Source organism: Pyrus communis, chromosome 3, assembly GCF_963583255.1.
Source record: "Pyrus communis chromosome 3, drPyrComm1.1, whole genome shotgun sequence".
Lineage (NCBI taxonomy): Eukaryota > Viridiplantae > Streptophyta > Magnoliopsida > Rosales > Rosaceae > Pyrus > Pyrus communis.
The window spans coordinates 26,769,305-26,791,840 of NC_084805.1; the positions used below are offsets into that span (position 1 = coordinate 26,769,305).

Consider the following 22,536-nt stretch of genomic DNA (forward strand, 5'->3'; position numbering starts at 1 on the left):
GAAAACAAATTTAGGAAAGCGTACCATGGACTAGGGTTCGAGCCCAAGATATATAAATCATTTATTTCGTGAGAAACAAGCAACCCAAAATGTGACACCCAATAAAAATTTTTGTTCTGAAATCTGTCCCTAGAAATTATGTGAGTTCGGATTTCCTCATCCAAATAAAAGGAAATAAACAGTGACTTCAAATAAAAGGAAATATTGATTTTTTTTTTCTTTTTTTTTTTTTGGGTACTAGTTGGTTTGTTTCTAAAAGTGCTTTTTGATCACTAAAAATTTTTCTGGCTCATATAAGTGCATTTTGGAGAAGTATTTGCTAGATGTTACTTCAAGAAGTACTTTCACGTGTTTGGATTTTAACAAAAAATTTAGAACTCGTTTGGAAATTCTTTTAAATAACTGAAAACGTTTTTAGAGAAATTATTTTTGGGTTCCACAAGCACTTTAAGTGCTTCTAACTGGTGCTTCATGCAGGAAGCACGTCAAGTGCTTTTCTAAGATCCACTTGCATTTTACCTAAGAATTAGTTGCAAAAACATTTTCACCAATAAACAAACACAACCATTAACCCTTTTGAGTTTGAAGTAGGGGGCACGGTCTGAATTGGACTGGTTTAATCCCTACAGAAAATCAACCAAACCAAAACAATTCGGATTCACTTATGTCTTTTCTTTATCACAACCGAACCCAAAACGGCAGGCCCGAGCAGTTCGTCAGTCGGTTTGATTGGTTCGGCCGCATTGGTGATGGTGGATCAATAGAACACAAATCTGCAGAAGAAAGGTCCACCCAAAAACCCACGTATAAGTGTAGAACAGAAGATTCACAAACTTATAATTTATAGGGTTTACATCCCCACACTTTGACCACAAAAATACATATAACACATATAATATATTTGTATATAAAATGAAGAAGTTAGGGCAACGGCAACAGCACACCGGTAAAAGAATACCACCTTTTCTGTTATATAACACAGAGAACATGACTGGAATGAATCATAAGGACACATGAACAACCAAGAAAACCAAAAGGGCAAAATGGGGATTTTCTTAATACAAGGGCTTTAGCTATGGGGAAGGAACCTATTCTTCTTCTTCAGCAAATTTTTTTTTTTGGTTTTTCTTTTTTTTATTTTTTATTTTTTATACAAAGAGAGAGACTTCAAGACTTTTGGCTTACAATACAAGACACAGAGAAGAGAGTCTGAAGGAGAGAGTTTTTTGTGTTTATGTCGCCTCGACCGATAAGATCTCGAGTTCCGCCCACCAGAGGGGAGAGAGTCTGGGGACTGCTTGGTTGGGAGTGATGGGGATCACTTCCCTCAGTTTGTTAGTGACATCCTTCATTGTTGGTCTCTGCCTTGGATCTTCTTGGATGCAATCTTTGATGACCTCACACAGGACATCCAGCTCTTCGTTTTTGAACGACTTGAGGGTTGGATCGACCATGTTGCTTCGATTCTCGTTCAGATATGCAGAGGCCTGGCAAGTTGACAACAATGCCGAATTAGCATTAGGATTTGGATTCATCATACCTAATCAGATTAGTTACGAACTTACCCAGTATAGAAGGGACCCATGTTCTTCTGAGTTTTGGAGCTTCCCGGAAATGATTTCAAGTAGCATTACTCCGAAGCTGTAGACGTTTGTTTCTGGATCGGCAAGGGGTGGCAAAACCGAATGCTCCTTATCATCATCGCTGGAATTCTTAGGCTTTCGTATTGCTTCTGCCCAGAAACAGATCTCCGCAATCTGTGAGATATAGAGAAACAGAGAGAGTTGTATGAGTAAAGGACATAAAATTCTTATTGCACAAAGGCAATCAAAGGGTGAGATGGAAGGGGGTACCTTAGCAGCGTAATCATCCGTCAAAAAGATAGAAGCCGAGGTCAGGTTAGGATGTGACACAGGTGGGTTTAGCTCATGGTGCATGTATTGAAGACAATAAGCAGTTCCCATAACGATCCTAATCCTCGAATTCCAATCAAGGTGTTCCATTTCTTCAACTGTAAAACGGATTAGACTAGTAAGTGTTACGCATCAGACATCTCACACAGCAAGTGATCGAATAAGGAAGCTTACTATGCAGATGCTCAAAGAGATTTCCATTCGGAGCATACTCAAACACCATCATCCTAGTAAAAGGTTCATCCTCCTCACAGTAGCCAATAAGATTGACAAAGTTCTTATGATTCACGCGTGACAGTACGTCAATCTACAGTAGGTGTAAAATGACATAAATTGATTAAAGTCGTACCACTGCATCGGATGCTGTCTTTTGTAACAGAAATAGCATACCTTTTTCCGGTAAGCATTCTCTGCATGCTTGGACCAATCTTTCAAAGACGACATTGTAGTTGATGCAACGGCAATTTCAACTCCACTGGACAGTGTTCCCTTGTACACAATGCAACCTTCAATTGTACTAATAATGTTACTGAAATCTTCACATGCGGTTTCCAGTTCTGGTCGGTTCAACTTGGGAACTCCTGCAACTCATAAGAAGACGTGATTCAGTTTTCATTTTTACATATCGACCATCTTAATACATGACGATTTTAATGTCTATATCGAAATTAGAATGCATGTCAATACATCACACCACAAAATCACCTGTTATAAATGCTTTCTGCAACTGCCCACTCAATCCAGTCTTCCAGGGACCTACAGTTTTAGCAACTTGGGTTCGACACATGAAGACCATGGCAATAAGAACAAGGAGCAAGATAAGCACACTGAAAGCAATAGTGAGATACTTCCACATATTGCTATTTGATTTTTGGGAAGATTGTCCATCATGTTTTGAAGCCTCGTGAGATTCAGGTGAAGGCTGCGATGCAGGTGCAGGTGCAGGTGGAGGAAGATTTTTCCTTTTGTCTTTTGGCACAGCTGGGAAGGCGCCACTACTTCGGGTAGTTGGAAGAGCAATGACCTGTCCAGTTGGTTCTGTGCCAGTAAAAGGTGCAGCTGGTAGGTTACTGCCTTGTGCAAGTAGTCTACGGCGAGCAAAGGCCATGTGCGACTCAAACAAACCTGCTTAATGCAAGACAAAACGTCAATATATTTCTCAGGAGAATAAATTTCAATACTCGCGTGAAGGCCTTCTTACTAGATAAATTATCACAGCAATTATCTCCATCGATCCGTGGAGACTCTTTTTTGTAACTGAACCTTGAAATAAAAGCAAACATTTTTCAACAAATTGAACCACGATGGAAACAAACCAAACATAACTAAGGATGACATACAACGAAAGTTGGCTTCCTACCGTGGCAGTGACAAGTAGTTGACATAGTTCCTAAAAGCTCCTTTAAGAAATAATACCACATTCACACGTTCTAAATTGCTCTGCCAGATGCTGCCCAAGAAATGCATGAAAATTAGGAACGCGATAGATATGAGAATAAGATATGCTTCTATACCAACAATACTCCTATACGAACATAATAATTACATTATCTGTCAGATAAAATATGAGAAGGCAATGCTAGTTCATTCCGAAAGTAGTTGAAGCCTAACAAAAATAATGTGAGACACTAAAATCAGATCAATTCTGTTAGCTGATAAATCGCGGTGCAAACATATGCACTTCCTACCACCTCATGTTACAAAGTCTAGCATTTATTAGTTCAGATAGCATGTAATAGTTCAGATAGCTTGATTTAAAAACAACCGAAAGACTGAATAAAAAACCAATGAAATGTAAGAATTTTTTGTCATTAACTAGCTGTCTGGAACAAGATTTGCTCTACGCAATCTTGGGTACACATGATGCTACAGTTAATTCGATTAGATATTCGCAACATAGGCATCAACTGTAAAATTATAAAGTTGAAAATAAAATTAAAACGAAAGAAAGAAGTCATCAACAATGAAATAAATCTCTGTTGTGAACTAAATCATCCTACTGCATATGTTGTGAGACTCACGTGAGTGATGTGAATGTGTAAGCAGTATTATACCAGTGGCCAAACTTTCTGTTCACACAGCCAAACCCAGTGGTTTCATTTGGTGTAAGGTAATCATCAAATTGCAATTCAGAGAGCGAGCTGAGACGAGTGAGCTCAAGAGGAATGGTGCCTTTGAATCTATTGTCACAAAGCAACCTGCGGTGGAAATGAGTTAAGTCTAGGTACCTGAAAGTTTTAGAATGAAATAGAGATCGAACACGCAATAGCTTACTCACAAGCGTTTCAGTGACAGCATACTGCTTAACTCAACTGGAATCATCCCACTCAAGTTATTGTTCCTCAAATCCAGCAGTTCCAACCTTGTGAGCCCCCCAATCTCTTTAGGAATTACACCAGATAAACGGTTCTTGTAGAACACGCTGTTATTCAGAGGACACAAAAAACTCCATAAGGTAACAGAATAACTGAATTTCCGCAAGACCATGGATTCATTGTCAAGCGTTTCTTTAAATCCATAAAATAAGAATTCACATTTAAACTCTTATATGTTTAGAGATTCGATCGAGGTCCATAATATCAGTAAAGAACTACCATCACAAAACTAATTAGGCCAAGAAAAGAAAGCTTGAGAAGTTCCTAAGAAGGGTACAGTACCATGCATCTTAACATGCTAAATTGATTTATGATTGATAAATTTGGGATTTTGTGATAGTTTTGTCCATTCTCTCGTCAGATTGGGGGTTAAAAAATGAAATCACACAGATATGAAGATGAGTTATGAAAACGATAATGTGCATATCTATCTCAATGGAGATGCATAAAACCCTGGTTATGCTTATATGTAATTTCATTGTACCCGACCAAGTTCTATACGTTTAAGAAACAACATTTGGGTGCCACAACAGTTCATTAAATATCAAAATCTCAACACCTAAAAAAACCAAACTTTAGCCGCAAGGACTGGGTGACGATAAGACTCCTTACAGAGATCTTAAGTGACCAAGTTTCCCAAGTTCAGGTACCAATGTCCCTTCCAGAGAAAAGTCCGTCAGATTCCTACAGTGAACCCATTAAAAGGCATAAAAAACAACACCTGTTAACTGCAGTAAACGATCAACAATAGATTGGTGTCTTCAAAAATGAGAATTATCCCCGAAAACAAAAAACAATGTCTTGTAATTATCTAACTGAGGAATTTAGAAGAAATGCAAGAGGAACTTACAGCATCTGCACATTACCATCCACACAATGAACACCATTCCACAGGCAAGGATCGGCATCGTTAGGACTCCAATTCTCCAAAGCACCAAAAGGATCGAACTTGATATTTTCGCGGAATGACAACAGAATCAATCCTGCACTTCCACACCAATTGCAATAAAATTCGATCCAATTTTCAAAAATTACAAATGCCATTCTTTCCATAACATCAAAAACCAATGGAAAACAAGAATGTACCTTCATCATTGAGACACCAACAACCCCGAAACCTCGAAACAAAAATCAAAACCAGGAGAGATAGCAACCAGAACCCAGGAGGGTTCCATCTACCCCCCATTGCCTGATGAACCAAATTCTGCAGCAGTGGTGGTGGTGGTGGTGGTAGTAACTATATCCGCTGAGAGCCACGAAGCTAAGAAAATTACTACACAAAATCGCCAGGTTTTTTTATACGAACAACCCCCTTCCACTATGCTCAAAACACCAAAAAAGCCAAATTTCAATCCTTTTTCTTTTTTCCTTTTTTTTTCCCACACTCACAACAAACAAACAAAACACACAAAAATAACCAAAATTCCAACTGTTAGCAAAAAAAAAAAAAAAAAAAAAAAAAACTAGGCTACAAAACAACGCAAACCCACCACCGTATCAGGGTCCCTCATGATAATTAGACCTTCTAATTGGAGGTTACGACACCCTTTTGATCAATGAACTCAAAACCCCAGCTGCTTCTGCAGATTACAATCTTCTTCTCATAAACTTATATGGGCTGAGCTGAAAAATCCAACAAAATCCACAGAAATCAACAAAAATAAATACATAAATCCCCTGAAATATACGTTGCAGGGGAATGCCGTTGTGGGCAAGCAATGCATCAGAAAAGCGAAAGCCAGAAAGAATAAAGCAAGAAGGAGAGAGAAAGTGAGAGACTTTACCATAAGAAGGGGGCAAAAGGGGTATTGGAGAGTTGGGTTCTTTTGTTACTCCTTGGAAAACCAGAAAGTAGTGAATTTTGAGGAAGGTTTCGATGCTTTTTGCAAAGGGAGGTGGATAGGTGGAGGTAGATTTGAGACTCAAAACTTGAAAAGGCAGCACAGAAAAAAACACACCACAGAAGAAAATTAATTATTTTACTGCACAGAAAAGTCTTGAAAGATTTGAACTTTTTTTTTCTATTACTGCCCTTTTCAGGATGATCTCAGAGGACCCTCCTTTGGACCATCTTTTGGGTCTCTCTTCTCAGACTCACAGCAGTTTTTCTTCTCCCTTTCCAATTTTCTCTTTCTTTCCTTCCCAGTTTTCCCTTTCTCTCTCCAGATCCTCTCTCTCTAACCCCCCACCAGCCCCAGCCACCCCTTCAAAGCTGTTTTTTCTGTTTTTCCTTTTTTTTTTAATTTTTTTCTTCTTCAAAGCTTCTTTGGGTGGGGGCGGCCGGTGGGTCCCAATGAATGTTCTCTCTCCCATTTTTCCCATTTTTGTTCTGTATTTTGGTTGGTGATTGTGAAAATTAGTGTTAATTAGACAGTGGGGCCCGCATTAGGATTACGGTTGGTAGTTATTTTCTTTGTTTTCCATAAAAGAAAGTATTGTTTTGTTCGGTTGAGTGTTTGGCGGGAACTCGAAACTGTGGTGAACCGGCGGCGCAGAACCGGGAAACAGAGAGAGGGTCCGAAGGGGGGCCGGGAGGGGTATTTTGGGGATTTTATGAATTGATTGGTGGTGAGGGCCCCACTTCCTGTTTACTCGGACGCGGTTCGATCTTTTCTTTAAACAGTTGACCGGACACACTTTTTATAGCGTGCTTGCCTCTCTGCCTTTGTTCCTAATTTAGTATTCGAATAAAGAGATCAGATTTTATTTTTCGAAAAGTAACGATAGGAAAATTATCATTTAAATCATATTTTGTAAATTAAACAATGTGATTATTAATGATTAAATTATTATTTTAGTATTAATTTACGTGTTTTTTTTATATTGATGACACATCGTATAATTTGCAAATATAATTTAAAACTTTGATTATTACTCTTTGAAAAAATTAAATAACAAAATCTTCTCCATTGGCGAATCAAGTTAAGCCACGTAGCTAGTTAGCATGTAGGGTGATAAATAATGGACTACCAGCACCGTTTTCTTGATAGAAACTCAATTGAAGAACTTGGCTTTCCAATATCTGTTTTTCAAAGTACTCTATTAAAAAATTCACCAAACAAATTCAATCGATTTAAGAAGATGTCACGTACTTGTACTATATGACATTAATACCACATCTGGGATATTGATAGAGTGATTTGACAAAGAAGTTTGATTGTTTATTTAAAATTTTGGAATACACGTATAGTTTAGATCTCTTTGAACCAAGTTTCTTATTGTGTGTATTTAGAAAATGTTTCATACGTTGATCAAATTACTCTAGTTCACATCAGATAATCGAGTCAGATGTACAAGTGCAAAGGCTAAATTAACAATACATTCGGTTTTTTACGTTTTAAAATTAAAATGATAATAAAAAAAATACAAACAAATTTGAACCTAGAACCTCTAACTAATGTTTGTATCCAAGGACCTTGCCAAATTGTTAAATAGGTGCCATTATGATTACTCACAGTACTTTGTGGAAGAAACTTCCACAAAATAATGAGAAAGAAAAATATTTTAGTCCCCAAAAAATAAAAATAAATCGCTATTTAAAGTCATCTTATAATTAATTAATCTCTCGTAGCTTGGATTTTTTGAACGAATAATACCTAGGTACTCATTTTAGATTTGATGCAATGATAACTTAACAGATGTTTTATTATTTTAAAATATAATGTATATGTTATTTAATTTTTCTTAAATTTTAAAAAATAAAAAAATACTCGTCATCTTTTGATTAGGCTAATGTTATCTTTCTAAACGGGCTATATGGTAGGTAGTTTGTGATATTTGTATTTACGTTGTAATCATTGTTAATAATAAAAGTAGTTGGAAATTAGGTCATCGTGAGTCATTATTTGTTCGTTTGTTGGCCACCAAAACATGAAAATGAACCTCAATCGACAACACTTGTTGATCATCGTACGTTCCTCGGTTAAGCTGACGTTGTCCATCCTTTTATTTGGTGCATAAGGCCGGCTTTCGGTTAGCTAGAGTAGGCGGACCGTTCAAGATCTCTACTTTAGAAGAGCTCTCAATTTTTTTATTATATACATATATATATATTTATATTTATATAAATTAATATTACAAATTTTATGTATGTTCAAGTAAGAAGTTTATAGACTTTGAGTGTTTAAGTATTTGTTTATAGAATTTTGTTAACCAAATCAGTTGCATATGCAGAAAGAGATTTTTCAAAATTAAAGTTGATCAAATCTTAAATTCGATAAAGTATATGACAAGAAAGATTGAATGAGTTCACTACCTTATCAATTAAAAAAGAATTGGTTCAAAAATTAGATTATATAAACTTAATTAGACATTTGCGTTTAAAAACACGAGACGTGTAATATTTAAGTAATGTTTGTATATCTTTCTTCTTTTGATATTAATTTTTAATGATATATGATGTAAAATTACAATACCAATAATATGCTAAGTGAAATCAGTTTTGTCCCTCAGAGAAAAATCCTAAAGTCGAAAATCACCTTGTGCTGCCTAACCTTAGTGCTCCAAGTGAGTGATCTTGCTAGCACGATCGAATCTCTCACTCCATCATCTGTCGTTAGTGTATCAGTGTGGATACTCCTAGAGACTAAACTCTTGGGGTGCTTTCTTGTGAATCATCTGAAGAGGAAGAATGTAGGCACATGAATGATTCTACAAAGTGGCACACACATGACTATGGATTCACGTAAGTAAATCTCTTCGCCTTTTTTATTTGTCGCATTATTAGTTCAACCAATCAGATATATAATTGAAATAACATATTGTATGTTATTTATTACTTTCCAGCTGCAAATTTAATTTAAATAATTAAATTTGTCTTAACAATATGCCTGAAAACCCAATAATACCATCATGTGTTATTTAAACTAATGTCATGCTAAGCATAAATAATTCTTCAACTACACTCTCTCATCCAAGAATCAGCACTGGGTTTGCTTTGCAGGGTCGATTGGAAAGTCCAAATTCTCAATGCGGTATGAGTGGGCTCACTGCCTATGACGCAGTGAGCTGGATCTTTATGACGGCCCCAATAGTCCAGAAAGAGACCCGATAATCAATCCATTTACGCTTGTTACATTAAGACCCTAACATAATGATCAAAATGATAGGTTAACTGATTTTCTTATTTCTGCATTCTAGACCAAAACATTCAGTCCTTTTGTAGGATCACCTTTATAAATCTTAGAACGCCATTGCATTCGGTTTTGCACCAAGTGTAGTGATCGAAACTTATATCTAGAAGAAAAAATGCACATGCTTGCTTTATCCAGAATTTTTTTTTCCTTCATGTTTCTAATAGGACTAACTAGGAAAGTTGCGGTTGAAGTCTGTATCTTGACAGAAAGCCCTTATAAACTAATATTATAGGATGTTTATACATCTGAAACTTAATGCCTGACTGCCAATAAGAAGATTGACTCACTATCATTACTAATAGTTTAGCCCTGCAGCTTGGAATGGTCGTTTTGTGATAGATAGCTTCGTCGCTAAGTTTGTTTTAGCATATACATGGATGATAGAATATCTGAAGGTGTGAAGCATTTCGTTTGGAGATTAATGCTTGTTTCATGCGAATATCTTTGTCATGAATGTACAATTGAACTTTGACTTCTTTTTTAATGTTTGGGTGGTGCTATCCATGCACCTCTATTTATCTTCTCACACCTCTCAATTTTCAGCCGTTGGATCAAATGAATTGAAGATGATCAAATGACAGAAATGTGTTTGAGAAGCAAAAAGAGGTGTAGAATATGTAGATTGCACCACCCTTATGTTTTAACAGATATTATTTTTTCTCTCTTCACTTTGAATTTCCTTAGTGTACAGGACTTCACCCTCTTTCCATTTGTCAATAAACATTTTTAATTAAGTAGCTTTAGCTTTAATTACTAATCGAAGTTAGCGAAGGCTAATAGAGGAATGTAACTGTGAATTATTATGGGATAATCAATCAACTAATGATCTATAGTTTAATGTATGAAACTGTCAAAAATGTTGAAAATGAATACTCTAGTTACCTTCAGCATCTTTATACTTAACTAGTATAAATGGCCTACCGCCTTTTATTTATTTATTTATTTTTTTTTGAGAAGATATGGTAGTAGATTCATTTACTTCAAAAAGGTGTGGTACAAGAAAATTACATCAAGAGCCAATTATGGCAGTACATTGTCCTCCACAAGTAAGTTAGTGACAATACTTGGGGGAGTAACATCCCACATACAATCTTGTTGCACCGAGAGACCAACCCGTGCAAGGCGATGAGCAACCGAGTTTGCTTGGCGACAAGTGTGGGTAATTTTACCTTCAGTGATTGAATGGAGGAGCACCTTGATATCTTCTACAATTTGCCCAATGAATGACAAATCTGGAAAGGAATCGCACGACACCTCACAATCTGAAGTGAATCGCTTTTGAAAGAAATATATTGAAAACCCCTGTGAACCACCCAAGACAAACCTGCCCTCAAGGCCACTGCTTCTGCTTGGAGAGGAGAAAATACATCCTCCTCCCTGCCACATTTTGCCGAGACAAAGTTTCCTGTTTCATCACGGACAATAGCACCAAAACCAGCCACATTACGTTCCCCGATCCAGGCCCCATCTATAATCATTTTGAGACGCCCCGATGGTGGCGCAACCCATTTGGAGGGGATTTTTACCCGAGGACCTTGCCCTAGCGCCTACCGCTTTAGTGCTGGCTGAAATATATGTCATCTCTTTATGTCAGTCTAATGTTGGAGCAATATTAGAAAATATAAAAAATAATAATATAATTCCAATGATAATAATCATAAAGAAATTCACAACATCAATTATATATGAGATTAATATAAACAACTAGAAAGAAAGTTAGAATAACTGACAAACTTGGAGATTGAAGCTTGCATAAATGCAATGTCCTAAAAATAGAATTTCGCCCCTACTCTTGTGTTTGTAGTTCGGTAGGCGTCCATCTCCCAGGATTCAACAATCTATAATCCGAAGCCAAAGCACTTCAATCTTCGGACTTTGGTGAACTTTATATATTTCGTACTCTCAAGACACGACTCGGAATTTGACTCACGAAGTATGAGAGAAACAAAGTGGGGAAACCCTATTTCTCAAGAGTAAAAATTAACTCTAATTTTCTATGTTTTAATACCAATGGTTTCCTGGGTTTATATAGAATCCAATTTCTACTTATTAAAGATATGTAACTTTTTATCTATAAGTATATATCACTTATCAGGGGAATACATCTAAACAACATAACCTTTCTAAGAAATTGGTTAACACTATTTTTCATTCAATTATTAAAATTATATATTACAATATTTCATATTATAATATATAATTTCCAACATCTAATAGATTGAAATCAGTCGTATTAATCTTGTAACATTTGCCAAATTTATAGCAAGACATGGAAAGATTGCACGATATTGTGAAATGATGAATGCACCTTGTGGCACGACAGTTCTTTATCCAGATACCGGTGGCTATATTCATTGTTTCAAAGCCTTAAGCCCTGCGCTCTCCCTGACATTCTTTCACCTCCTTACTCTTCAGAAGATGGGCGACACTGCTCTTATTTCCGGAAGTCCCCTCGGAGAGATCTTCCAAATATCTTCTGTTTCTTGCACTCATACATTGTTTTTACACGAAAACGCGTTTGATTTCTGGACTAATTCTTCTCTTTTCGTCTTTTCGCATCAAAAGGTGTTGAAGAATTGTGTGGCACTGAACCTTCTGAAGTAGCTTGGTTGGAAGAGTTTCAACCTCCTGAGAACTTTGTAGTCCGCAGAGGGCGGTACAAGGGCAACTATTAGACATTGAAATAGTTTTATTTTACAGGATGTAAGTTTCTTGGCTCATAAGAAAGAAAGGAGCTCGGAGGAGATAGGTGGAACATTGGCAGTCAACTGCCGTGACAAGATTTCAGTTTGTAACTAAAGCAAGGCATTCAGTACATATAATTAGACTGACATAATTACACTGGCTAGGTGGTGAAAGCTGATCAAAAAACCGTTAATCCTATAAATCCTTTCAGTATTTGATCTTTTATCGATAATAATAACTAGTGTCACATATTATTTTTTTTCCTTTCAATAGCAATCTTGACGGGCTTGTAATAATTTTGTTGGTTCTTGTTTACAAAATGTACTATTTGTGAGTCTATTATTTGCAATAATATATGTGCTACTTGTAATACTTTCTTCTGTTTCTCTTTTCTCTTCGTAAATTAATTGTTCCCTCATCATACCAACTCTGTTGGGATGAATTCTGAGTGCCCAAATGCGGAACCAGATAATCTAAGTCCCAAAGGCTCTCTCGAGCAGTCGCAAGGCCATGCTCAACTTCTTTCGTCGAACAGTGCTCAAACCTCCTCGAGTGGTTAACATTCTAAAAAAATAAAAAGAAGAAACTGGTTTAGAAGTCTTTGACTCTTTACTATGTTCATAATTTTGCTACTTTACAAAAATTGGTTTTAAGTAGCATAAGAAAATTATAGGAAAAAGGAAAGGAAAAAAAAAAACAAAGGGGTTTCCAACTTTCCCACATGTTTGTCAGAATGTCACCTCTCACTCTCTGATTATGAACTCCCCATGTTGGCGGCGGATTTTGTGCCAACATTTCATTGATCTACACAGTGAGATTCTTCATAAAATACTTATATCACTATATCTACTACATTGAAATTTAATCTAATTCAAAGGACATGAAAAGGCACCGCTAGCTACTTAGCTAGAATTTTTATCCGATTTTTGAAGTTGATGAAGCTGTCAGGTGGTCTTATGTCGTTACTCTTGGCTTCAACAAAACCATGCACCTTAAACCTTTCCAAATGTTTGTCCAAAAATAACCCTTTATTTTAAAGGGTACCCCCTACAATAAATATATTTTGACTTTTGGCTTCACAAATGATTATTTTTATTGTGTTATTATTATATTATTCGTTGTTATATCATCGATGTATCGTTGATATATAAACAATATATTATCGTTACTAAAACTTAATCATTTTTAAATGTCAAATATTTTATTGTATATTTTCCTATTCTAAATGCCCCCATCGTTCTTAAGCATCATATATTAATTAGAATAAGATATTATTGTTAATTACCAACCTTTTCGGACGCCCTTCCAACAGTTCAAGGAGACATGTACAGAGATCGGACTTGTTTTCACATTGCAAATATGATGCCATTTCGAGCAAGATATATGTCCCTCTTTTAGCTTGTAGTATATGGCACTTTCATGAATTATTGATATGTTTGTATCACATTCATGCGTTGTTATTAATTCACGTATTGCAACATAAGTGAACGAAAATTTTATATTAGAGTATATCTAGAACTCATAAATAAAACAGAGAAGTGATGCACACTTTATTTTATTAGCTATTAAATTGAACAAATCAAATTAAAATTAAGAAAATTAAATAAATAAAGATGTGCAAAAGGATAAAATGACACGAAAATCGTATAAAATTTATATTATAACACAAGTGAATTGATATACCATGTGGCTGCGATGACCTTTAAAAATTTATCTTAGACTATACAATGATTATATTCACATTTTCTACCATACAAAATTGCATACTTTTTGTTTGAATAGCTAATCAATCAATGTTCCGACCAAAAAGAAAAGAAAGAAAAAAGCTAATGAACATATCAACATATGGGTCCAACTACATGTTGTATAAGAAAAATGTTACATGTGCCCATCGTTGAATAATGTTACATCGAAATTCCTCTTATATTATACGAAAACGGTGAGAAAAAGGCATTAGCATGAAAACAACATTATTTTGGTCAGCTAGTTTTCACTTATTCCCCAGAGTCAAAGATCGATTCCCAAATCCAAAAACAAAATTATGAAATGTGACATCTCCAAACAATCATAAGAAACAAACAGAGTAATACCCGAGCTGCATGTGAGAATAAAAAAAACTACTTCTGCTGTGCTGTGAGAATAAACATCTGTGAAATAAAGCAGCAGAGTGTTTGGTAAATTTTTTTGTACAAGTGCTTTTGAAAAAAAAAAAAAAAGGTATTATAGTGTTTGATAAACTTTTATGTAAAACAGATGTGAAAAAAAACTGGTTTTTCAAAGCTGGGTTTTGCAGCTTTGTGTTTTTGGTTTTTTTTCACCCAAAACTATGAAAAAATGTTGAAGCTGAATGTTTACCAAACATAAAAGTTCCCAGTTTTTTTTTATAGCCACTTTTTTCAGAATCACCTCAGTACCAAACTAGGGCTAAACCGCCATTAAAATAGTATAACCAGACATGATTCTCCTTTCTGGTTAAATTAAATTAAGACCCAATATCCATTTTTAATTGCAGAGTGATGTGAGCTTAGTTTGGACGTCTCGATGGTGTTGGAATATAATAGAGAAATTACATTTAATTAAACTAAATGAAAGATTCTTTTCTAAGAATAAAAAGAAATTGAAATTGTCAACTCCCCATGCCATGCATACGTGAAGACAAAAGAGCCAATGCTTTTATTTTCATAATATTGAAAGTCGGAAGGACGACCGTCCCATTAGGTTAATTTAGAAGCTGATGACTGAGTGGTTTGTTTTATTCGATTGTAATCGATCGATTAGCTAATTAACTTGACCAAAATTTTGTTTGGATAAACAGTCAAATTAACCAATGGATAATGCTTGTCTCTTTCATAGAATTTAATTGTCACTCCACTTGTGATTAATGAATATTTACCGTCTGAACATTATTATCAGAACTATTTATTTTCTTTATCATTATCTAAAGATCATACATGCAAAAATTTATTCAATCTAGAGACCTATTTAGCCATTTATATGTATAAAACAAATAGATGATTCATCATAAAGATGTTACTTACTAAAATTGTTAATTGGTTTAACATGTATGAATGACTAAACGCTTTTCAAATTAAAAAATATCTTGCAGGTATGAACTTCAGATGATAATAAAAAAATAAAAAAATAGTTCAAATTATAATGTTCGTCCAGTAAAAATTAATTAATATAATGGGGACACCACACGGGGACAAAAGCATTATACTTAACCAATTCCTTGAGATGATTCCTCTTCTTTTTCAAAGACTATAAGGAGGACCTCTTTGTCACACAACAGTCCAGCTTTTTCTCTGGACGTCTTGGAAAGTTAACCACTTTGGATTGTAGAGAAAATGATAATAGAGATTAGGAAAAGTTCACCATATTTTGTTTAAATTGCTCTGATATTACGTAGAAATTATAATCTTGATCATTATATTCATAGCACAAATGCTTATATATATAATTGTGTATACTTGATGTACAAGTAAGTATCTCTACAAATTAAGAATACAATTAGAATCAGATTGTAATATTGATTTCTAAACTTTAGGAGATACGATTTCCTTTGACAAGGATTCTTCTCTAACAGCAATGAGTTGAACTACACATTCATATGATGATTAATCTTATTATTTATTTATATATTCATAATCTACCAACATAAAAAAAAAATATTTAAAAACATATGCTTTTGACGATTAGAGTTTTTACGAAGACATAACTTATGAGTCAGCTGGTCTGTTTTAAGATGTGGAACTAATTTGCTAGCATGCATTCTAACTTTGTTCCAATTGGAATGTCTTCATCATCTTCATCTGCTTCTGATTTTCGTTCTTGCAGCCATGCATCTGCATGTAAATGATAATCTTGATTAAATATGATTGCCACGGCACTCATTTTGCAAGGCGAACAAGTAGATTTGTTGCCAATTGGGACGTGCTAAGTATTATTTTGTAAGCATATATACTATTTGTTACAGATATTTGTCATGAAATAGTGACAAATGTGAGTTATAACCTCTACTAGAAGACATAACAGAAATGACTTTTAGCTATACGGTAAGTAGTCAACAGGGTTAGTAGCGAGACTAGCTTCTTCCACTAACAGATATTTCTTATAAGGGTATGTGCACTTAGTCAAAAAGGTAGGTGATAACCCCCTTTCCCTTGATATCAGCACCTTTTCTCAGCAACGTTAAGGGATCAAGTTTGACAAGTTTCCACAAAATCATCATGAACTTATGCATGCTTCAATATCTTCTGTTCAAGTAATGCCAATAATTTTGACTAGATGATGCCCTAAGGCGATTCATTTCTCTTTATAGTATATGCCATTGGAGATTGGACTAATGCAAAAACATACATCATATCTGTAATATATTCTTTTTTCTTCTTAATTTTATAGTAATATATACGTAGAATTTGAAGTCATTTTTCAACTTCTAGAATAGTCATTCATTTTGGTTAAAGTATATTTAATTTGTCTGCAGATGTGCATGCACGCATGTATGATTAATAAGAGCAAATTGAGGAATTAATGGATTTTATTGTGTTTTTGTTGAAAAGTCTGGTGGGTAATGAATGCCCACAGTATATTAGCAGAAGTCTTCAGCATGGGCAAAAGTTTTCAATGCCCATGCAAAGTAAAAGTTGAATACATAGAAATTGTATTGTCAGACGAAGTGTCGTAAATTTCAATATGCAGTTAATACATCAGTTTGGAGTTGCTCTATAAATAGAGCACTCCGTATGTTTTCAAGTTACAGAAAATATAAGAAGAAGAGAACGAGAGAAAAATATCAGTAACATCATCTATTTCTCTGCCTTTTATTTGTTATCATCTTGTGCTATAGTTTTAGTGTGGCATTTTACATCTACATTGCACCTACCATTAAAAAGGTTATTCCTCTAACTTTGACCTATTTATAACAGTTTTAAGTTATTCTTTATATTGTCAATTAGTTTTATAATGAAATTTTTAAGTTTCTTCATGGTATTAGAGCATATTGATTCACATGTTGAATCAACAGTTCACTTGCTCTCATGTCACCCAATATATATTGTCGATGCAAATTTCCGCCGACTTTGGTCTTGACGAAAATGCACCTGCAAAACAATCAACACCTTTGATCAAAGGCCTAAGCCTCATGCGCCCACGAGGTGGGGGGGGGATGTTAGGCCAATGGATCTCCGATGCCTAAGTCAATTTCTCTGAAAGAGTAAAGTGTTCAGGGTTTTTTAGGGGTAGCAAAAGCTCTAAAATTTTGGTAGAATATGGGGTATTTATAGGGATTGGGCCGGCCATAGTGTTAGGGTTTTACCCAACACATGGCGGCATCCTATTGGCCAAGGTGTTTATGGAGAAATATTCTCAAAATATTCTCAAGATATTAAATAGGAAATAATATCTTGAGATAATGGTGTAATTATCCCTAATTTATTTAAATTGGGATTACTTACTTAATTTGATCAATCTTCAATTGGGAATGTATTAAAGATAGGATTTGGGTAGTTAATCCTTATCTTTAATTCCTTGCCAAAGGCAGGTGAGTTGTGGGCAGTCGTATTCAGCTGCTGGGACCTTCAGGGGTGTGAGCTACGCATGAGAGTATCTGAGAAGCCTGCCCATTTATTAAGGGCAATTTTGTCTTTCTTGAATAAAAGTCCACGTGTTGCCTCTAGAATTTTTGGGAATATTTTAGGCTCCTTAAATGCCCCTACACCTACTGTGTTGCGCGAAGGAAAGGATAGTAGGTGTAGAAATCCCAAGGTGTTTAGGCTTGTAGAGTTATTTCCCAATTTAAACTTGATCTCCTTTCTTGTTTTGGAGATACACTTCTTCTAGGAAAAGGAAACTAATTGCCCCCAATACCTATTCTGCCTTAAGCAGGGGATTAAATAAATTTGGAGAGCAATCATTATTCCAACAAGGAAGATAAGCCAGAGGAAATTTTTCTTCCCTCTCCCCTAGCTTTCTTTTCCTCTTGCCCTTGCAAAGAGTCGTTTCTAGTTGTTGTTCCTTTTCTCCGTATTGTACCAAGGTAAGAAAAATTTGAATTTTCTTCTTCTTGAATTTTTTGGAGGTCTTGGGACTGGAAAAATTGGCTCGGCGGGGGCCGATGAGGCATGAGTGGAGTGGCAGGGATGCCACGAGGTTGCTGGTGGTGCGGCAAGAGGATCGGTTGGCCTGGGCCAAGGCTGAGAAGAAAGGTGCGCTGGGGAGCGATGTTGGATTTGGGCCTGATGGTGCTCAAAGAAGAGATAGAGAGTTCGGCGTGAGCCAGTTCCCTAGCAGCTGTGTCCTGGGCCGACAGGCCTGGGCCCATTTAGGCTTACATGCGAGAGAGAATGGGTAGAGGGAGGCGCGAGCCTCCTTGCATTGTTGGGCTGGAGCAGCTTGGGCCGCGCGTTGGATGAGCTGGAGTGAGGGCTGGGCCCTTTTGTGGCCTGGCCATGTGGATAACTGGGCCATGGGGCCTGGTGCTAGGGCGTTGGGCTCTGCGGTCATTTATATATATATATATTTTTTTTTTCGCACATCCTTCTAATTTTTTTATTATATTTTTTGGAAAGACTTTGAGATGTCTTCCTCCAATCGTAAAAGTGACGAATATCCTCCACCCTTATACCGTCAAGGTGGCTATTTCAAGGCTGCGCATGTCAAGATTAATTTCGACGAGCTGTTTTAGGATTTTTTTAAGGCGTACAAGCATGCGATTTCGTCAAGGGTTCGTGTGAAGCGGGTGAAAGATGATGGCGGCCATGAATTATACGGCATAGGAGCCACTGCTAGGAAAAGGGCCATCAAATTCCATATGTATTTCTTTGTGATGGGAACTTTTCCCATGCCACGTCTTTTCCATGAGGTGATCTGCTCTATAAAATGCACGCCTGCTCAGTGCTCCCCAAATGCAGTTCGTGCGATGGTAGGATTCTCGAACTTGAGCAGGTTCTTTGATTTGGCCACAAGGAAGGTGTAGGGCAGCTGAGGTTTCGTCATAGGCTACTCGATGCTTCTTGCAAATGTGATCATGAGTGGGCGAGAGACACCTTGGAGGTGAGCGGGGAATGAGAGTCTAACTCTTCTCCTAAGCTGCGTGTCCCAACTACCTTTATCAGTGGTAAGTGAACTACTTCATTCTTGTTCTGCTTGAATTTTTGTTGAGCTACATCATGACTTCAATTTATTGATCGTTCTTCTTACTTTGCATAGATTCGGAGTTTGGCTCAACTTTAAGGACTTTGGCAAATATAAAGAAAGTTCACATCGCCTTGGGCATTCCTACTGAGTTTTGTGAGTGGCGCTGGCTGCTCAGCCCTCTTCGTCAGAAGAAAGGTGGCCTGCCTCCGAAGGAAGAGATAAAGCAAATAAAGGACGAGGCGTTGTCTCGTTCGATCGCTACTATAGAGCCTACTGCCAATAAGGGTGGAAAGAAGAGATATTCCTTACCTGTTTGTGAGTCTTCGGCCGAGAAGAAGCCAAAGACTTCTTCTGCTGCTCGTGGAAGCTTGTCTGCTGCCAAGAAACTAGTTATTGATCCAACTTCCCCCAAGGGGGTGAAGAAAACCGTTGAGCCTGAGCCTGTAAAACCTGCTGCTCTGAAGGTGATTGCATCCATTACTGAGAGACTTGCCCAGCGGAAGGGTTCGGTGGCGCCCCAGTGTCCGGGTTTATATCGAAGCGTCCGTCGGGAGCTAAATCTAGTTCGATGTATGAAAGGCTCGCCGCTATGAAGAGCAGAAATATGGATTCTGCTGTTAAGGTGGTGCCTGGGCCTATTCCTCTTTCTACCGTGACTGACTCATCTACTGAGAAGGGGAAATCTGCTCACACGGGCAGTTGTGAAAGATCCACTGAGTCTTGGGATGGTAAGTTTACCGAGATTTGCGTGCTGCTAAAGGCTGACCTGTTTGAGGAAGTCAATGCATACTCCAAGTTTGTTGATAATGTTGGGAAAGTTGTCGTCTGCTTAGACTTTTTTACGAATCGTCCTGTCTGCTGGAGAAGGTCTTCCCTGATTGCTACAATGCATAAGGTTTTGATCCTGGCGGCTGAGTCTATGCGCGTTGATCAGGATGTTGTCAAGTGTGCTAAGGAGGCCGAAGTGACGTTGATGGCTCAGCTTAGCTCAGCTGTTAAAAAAATCGAGAAGCTCAAATCTGAACTCACCGTTTTGAAATGGTCTGATGTCTTTGCCCCCACTTCTATGCAGCTGAAGATTGCTCATCAAGAGATCATCGACTTGAAGACTAAGTTTAGTGCGACTCAAGCGATATTGAAGGCTGCAGAGAAGAAAGTCAGTCGTGTTTCTCTAGTGGTCAAGGAACTTGAGTGTGTCAATTTGGAGTTACAATCTGCTTGTTTTGCCAAAGACGAAAAGCTTATCTTTATGCATGTTGAAGTGTCTTGTCTTAATGAGGTTACCAGTAAGCTTTAGTCTAAGGAAGTGGATCTACAAGGTGCATTGTCTGCTAACGAAAACTTAAGAAAATAACTGGATGAGCTACAAGGTGCTTATATTGGGCTTGTTGAGGAGAATGTGCAGCTGAAGAATGAGAAAGCTGGTCACGAAGTGGCGCTTGCTTCTTGTTAGGCCGATTTCTACAAGCTTGGCTATGTAGACCATCTTCAGGGCAGGCCGTCTGATTATGAGTTTTCCGAGAAGGACTTCGATACTTTCTCCAGTTTTCCAGTTGATCTGCTTGATTTCTCGTTTGAGGCTATCTTTGGTGAAGCAGCTAAGGGTTAGGCAGTCAAGGCAGAGACGGCTGAGGATGAGCTAATGGAAGTTTTGGCTGCTATTAGCGGTGCAACTACTGAAGGCGTGGCAGTCAAGGAACTAGTGGGTACACAGGCTACTAAGGAATAGTCTTTTTGCTTAGACTTAGAAATTTTCTTCTTTTCATTTTTGTTATGCTTTATTTGAAATTTGTTGGCCTTTGAGCCAATTTATCAATTTGCTAGAAATTTAATAAACAGCTTTCCGTTTTGCTTCATCCTTCTATTTTGTCGTGTTTTTTACAAAACTTTATTCTAAAACGGTTAGTTGGGTCAGCTGCCTCAAGGAAACAACCGATCCCACGTGGCCATTTAGGTTTTAGTTTTGTCTTCGGGGCTTCTAGAGTTTTAGCTGCAAGAGGAAAAATGCGAGATTTTTAACTTATATAGACGTCGGCCGGACTCATGTTTCTCGTAGAAAGCAAATGAGGCCCGCGTAGCTGCTATAGTCGTGACACTCGACTTTAGTGGCTTCTTGAGCTTTGGCCCTCCAGGGCATGTTGGGAGATTTTTAACTTATAGAGCCGTTAGCCGAACTCATGCTTCTCGTATGAAGCAGAGGATGTCCGCGTAGCTGCTATAGTCGTGACACTCAACTTTTTCCCAACAAAACTTAAACCGTAGATTTTCGGTCGGAAACGTTGGTTTTAAGTAATCAGACGGGTCCGCATAGTCATATCAAGTGTAAGTCTTGGCTTACGGATTACCTTAGGTTGTCAACCGTTAGGTCGTCGGTCAGGCGTCTTACTTACAGAAGTAGATGACCCGCGTGACTACTTCAGGCGTCGTCATTGGCTCTCGGAGACATTTTAGGCATGAGTTGTAGGCGGAATCAAGCCTCAGAGGCCACATCCTTTCAAATTGTAACTTGATTCCGCAGGTTACTTAACTAGTATTGCAACACTTTAAAACCAAGCTACGTTTATGAAGACTTGCACGTCAAGGATGAACTATCTTATCACGCGAACTTTTTTGTGAACAGGTGCCTTACAGTTAGCGTTTCTTCTGGTTAGAGACGCGGGATCCCGCAGAATTGAATCATTCAGTCGGCTAAGTTTATTCCAGGGGAATAACTTTCTTGGCCAATTCTGGGAGTCGTCCGGCTCAGGTAGTCACTGTATTCAGAGGAAACTGAGCAGTCATACCACCCATACACGTCTGGATATTCTGGATTAGTTTACCCTCTCCTTATTGGAAAGCACACGTCATGTTTGTAGGGCAGGGAGTGTCTTCTGCTTGTCACAAGGGTGGTTGAGGAATTAGTTTACCCTCTTGCACTGGAGAACTTACCTAGATGGGTGTTGGGGAATTAGTTTACCTTCTCGCGCTGAAGAGCCAACCTAGATGAATGTCAGTATACCCTCTCGCGCTGGAGAGTTAACCTAAATAGGGTTTTGAGTAGTTGTTGTATGCAACAGCTGAGCCAAATTTGTGAATAACTTCTTGGATCTTCATTGAGAATAAAGAAATGCATCAATTATGTTGGAAGGTAGAAATTGCATAACAACTGGGATAATTATCGGTGTGCGAGGTCTTGTTCGTCGAACTGCTTGAGACTTCGAACTTATTTGGATAGGCCTAAACAGAGTTCATGAGGTGATGAGAGATTGCCTCAGGCATTCCTTCACCTTGCTAAATGTGGACTGAGAGTAC

At 37.3% G+C, this 22,536-nt stretch overlaps 1 protein-coding gene across 1 annotated transcript; it reads right to left on the reverse strand.

The window, feature by feature from the left end:
* Positions 1-854: 854 nt before the first annotated feature.
* Positions 855-6,566, reverse strand: LOC137729565 (protein MALE DISCOVERER 2-like). Its single transcript, XM_068468540.1, has 14 exons — positions 6,073-6,566; positions 5,375-5,911; positions 5,139-5,271; positions 4,901-4,972; positions 4,192-4,335; positions 3,968-4,111; positions 3,274-3,363; positions 3,115-3,176; positions 2,619-3,038; positions 2,304-2,494; positions 2,088-2,220; positions 1,854-2,011; positions 1,566-1,757; positions 855-1,487 (listed from the first exon to the last, which is right to left on the reverse strand). The coding sequence occupies exons 2-14, from the start codon at positions 5,472-5,474 to the stop codon at positions 1,233-1,235; spliced, it is 2,094 nt and encodes a 697-aa protein (XP_068324641.1). The 5' UTR covers positions 5,475-5,911; positions 6,073-6,566; the 3' UTR covers positions 855-1,232.
* Between the last annotated feature and the right edge of the window lie 15,970 nt (positions 6,567-22,536).

What these genes read in the sequence shown, in the direction of transcription:
- LOC137729565 (XM_068468540.1), bottom strand. Translation starts at nt 5,474, where the DNA reads ATGGGGGGTAGATGGAACCCTCCTGGGTTCTGGTTGCTATCTCTCCTG. An exon ending in GATGGTAATGTGCAGATGCT is followed by an intron (nt 4,973 to 5,138) that starts GTAAGTTCCTCT and finishes GGTTCACTGTAG; the next exon opens with GAATCTGACGGACTTTTCTC. An exon ending in TCTCTTTGAGCATCTGCATA is followed by an intron (nt 2,012 to 2,087) that starts GTAAGCTTCCTT and finishes TCCGTTTTACAG; the next exon opens with TTGAAGAAATGGAACACCTT.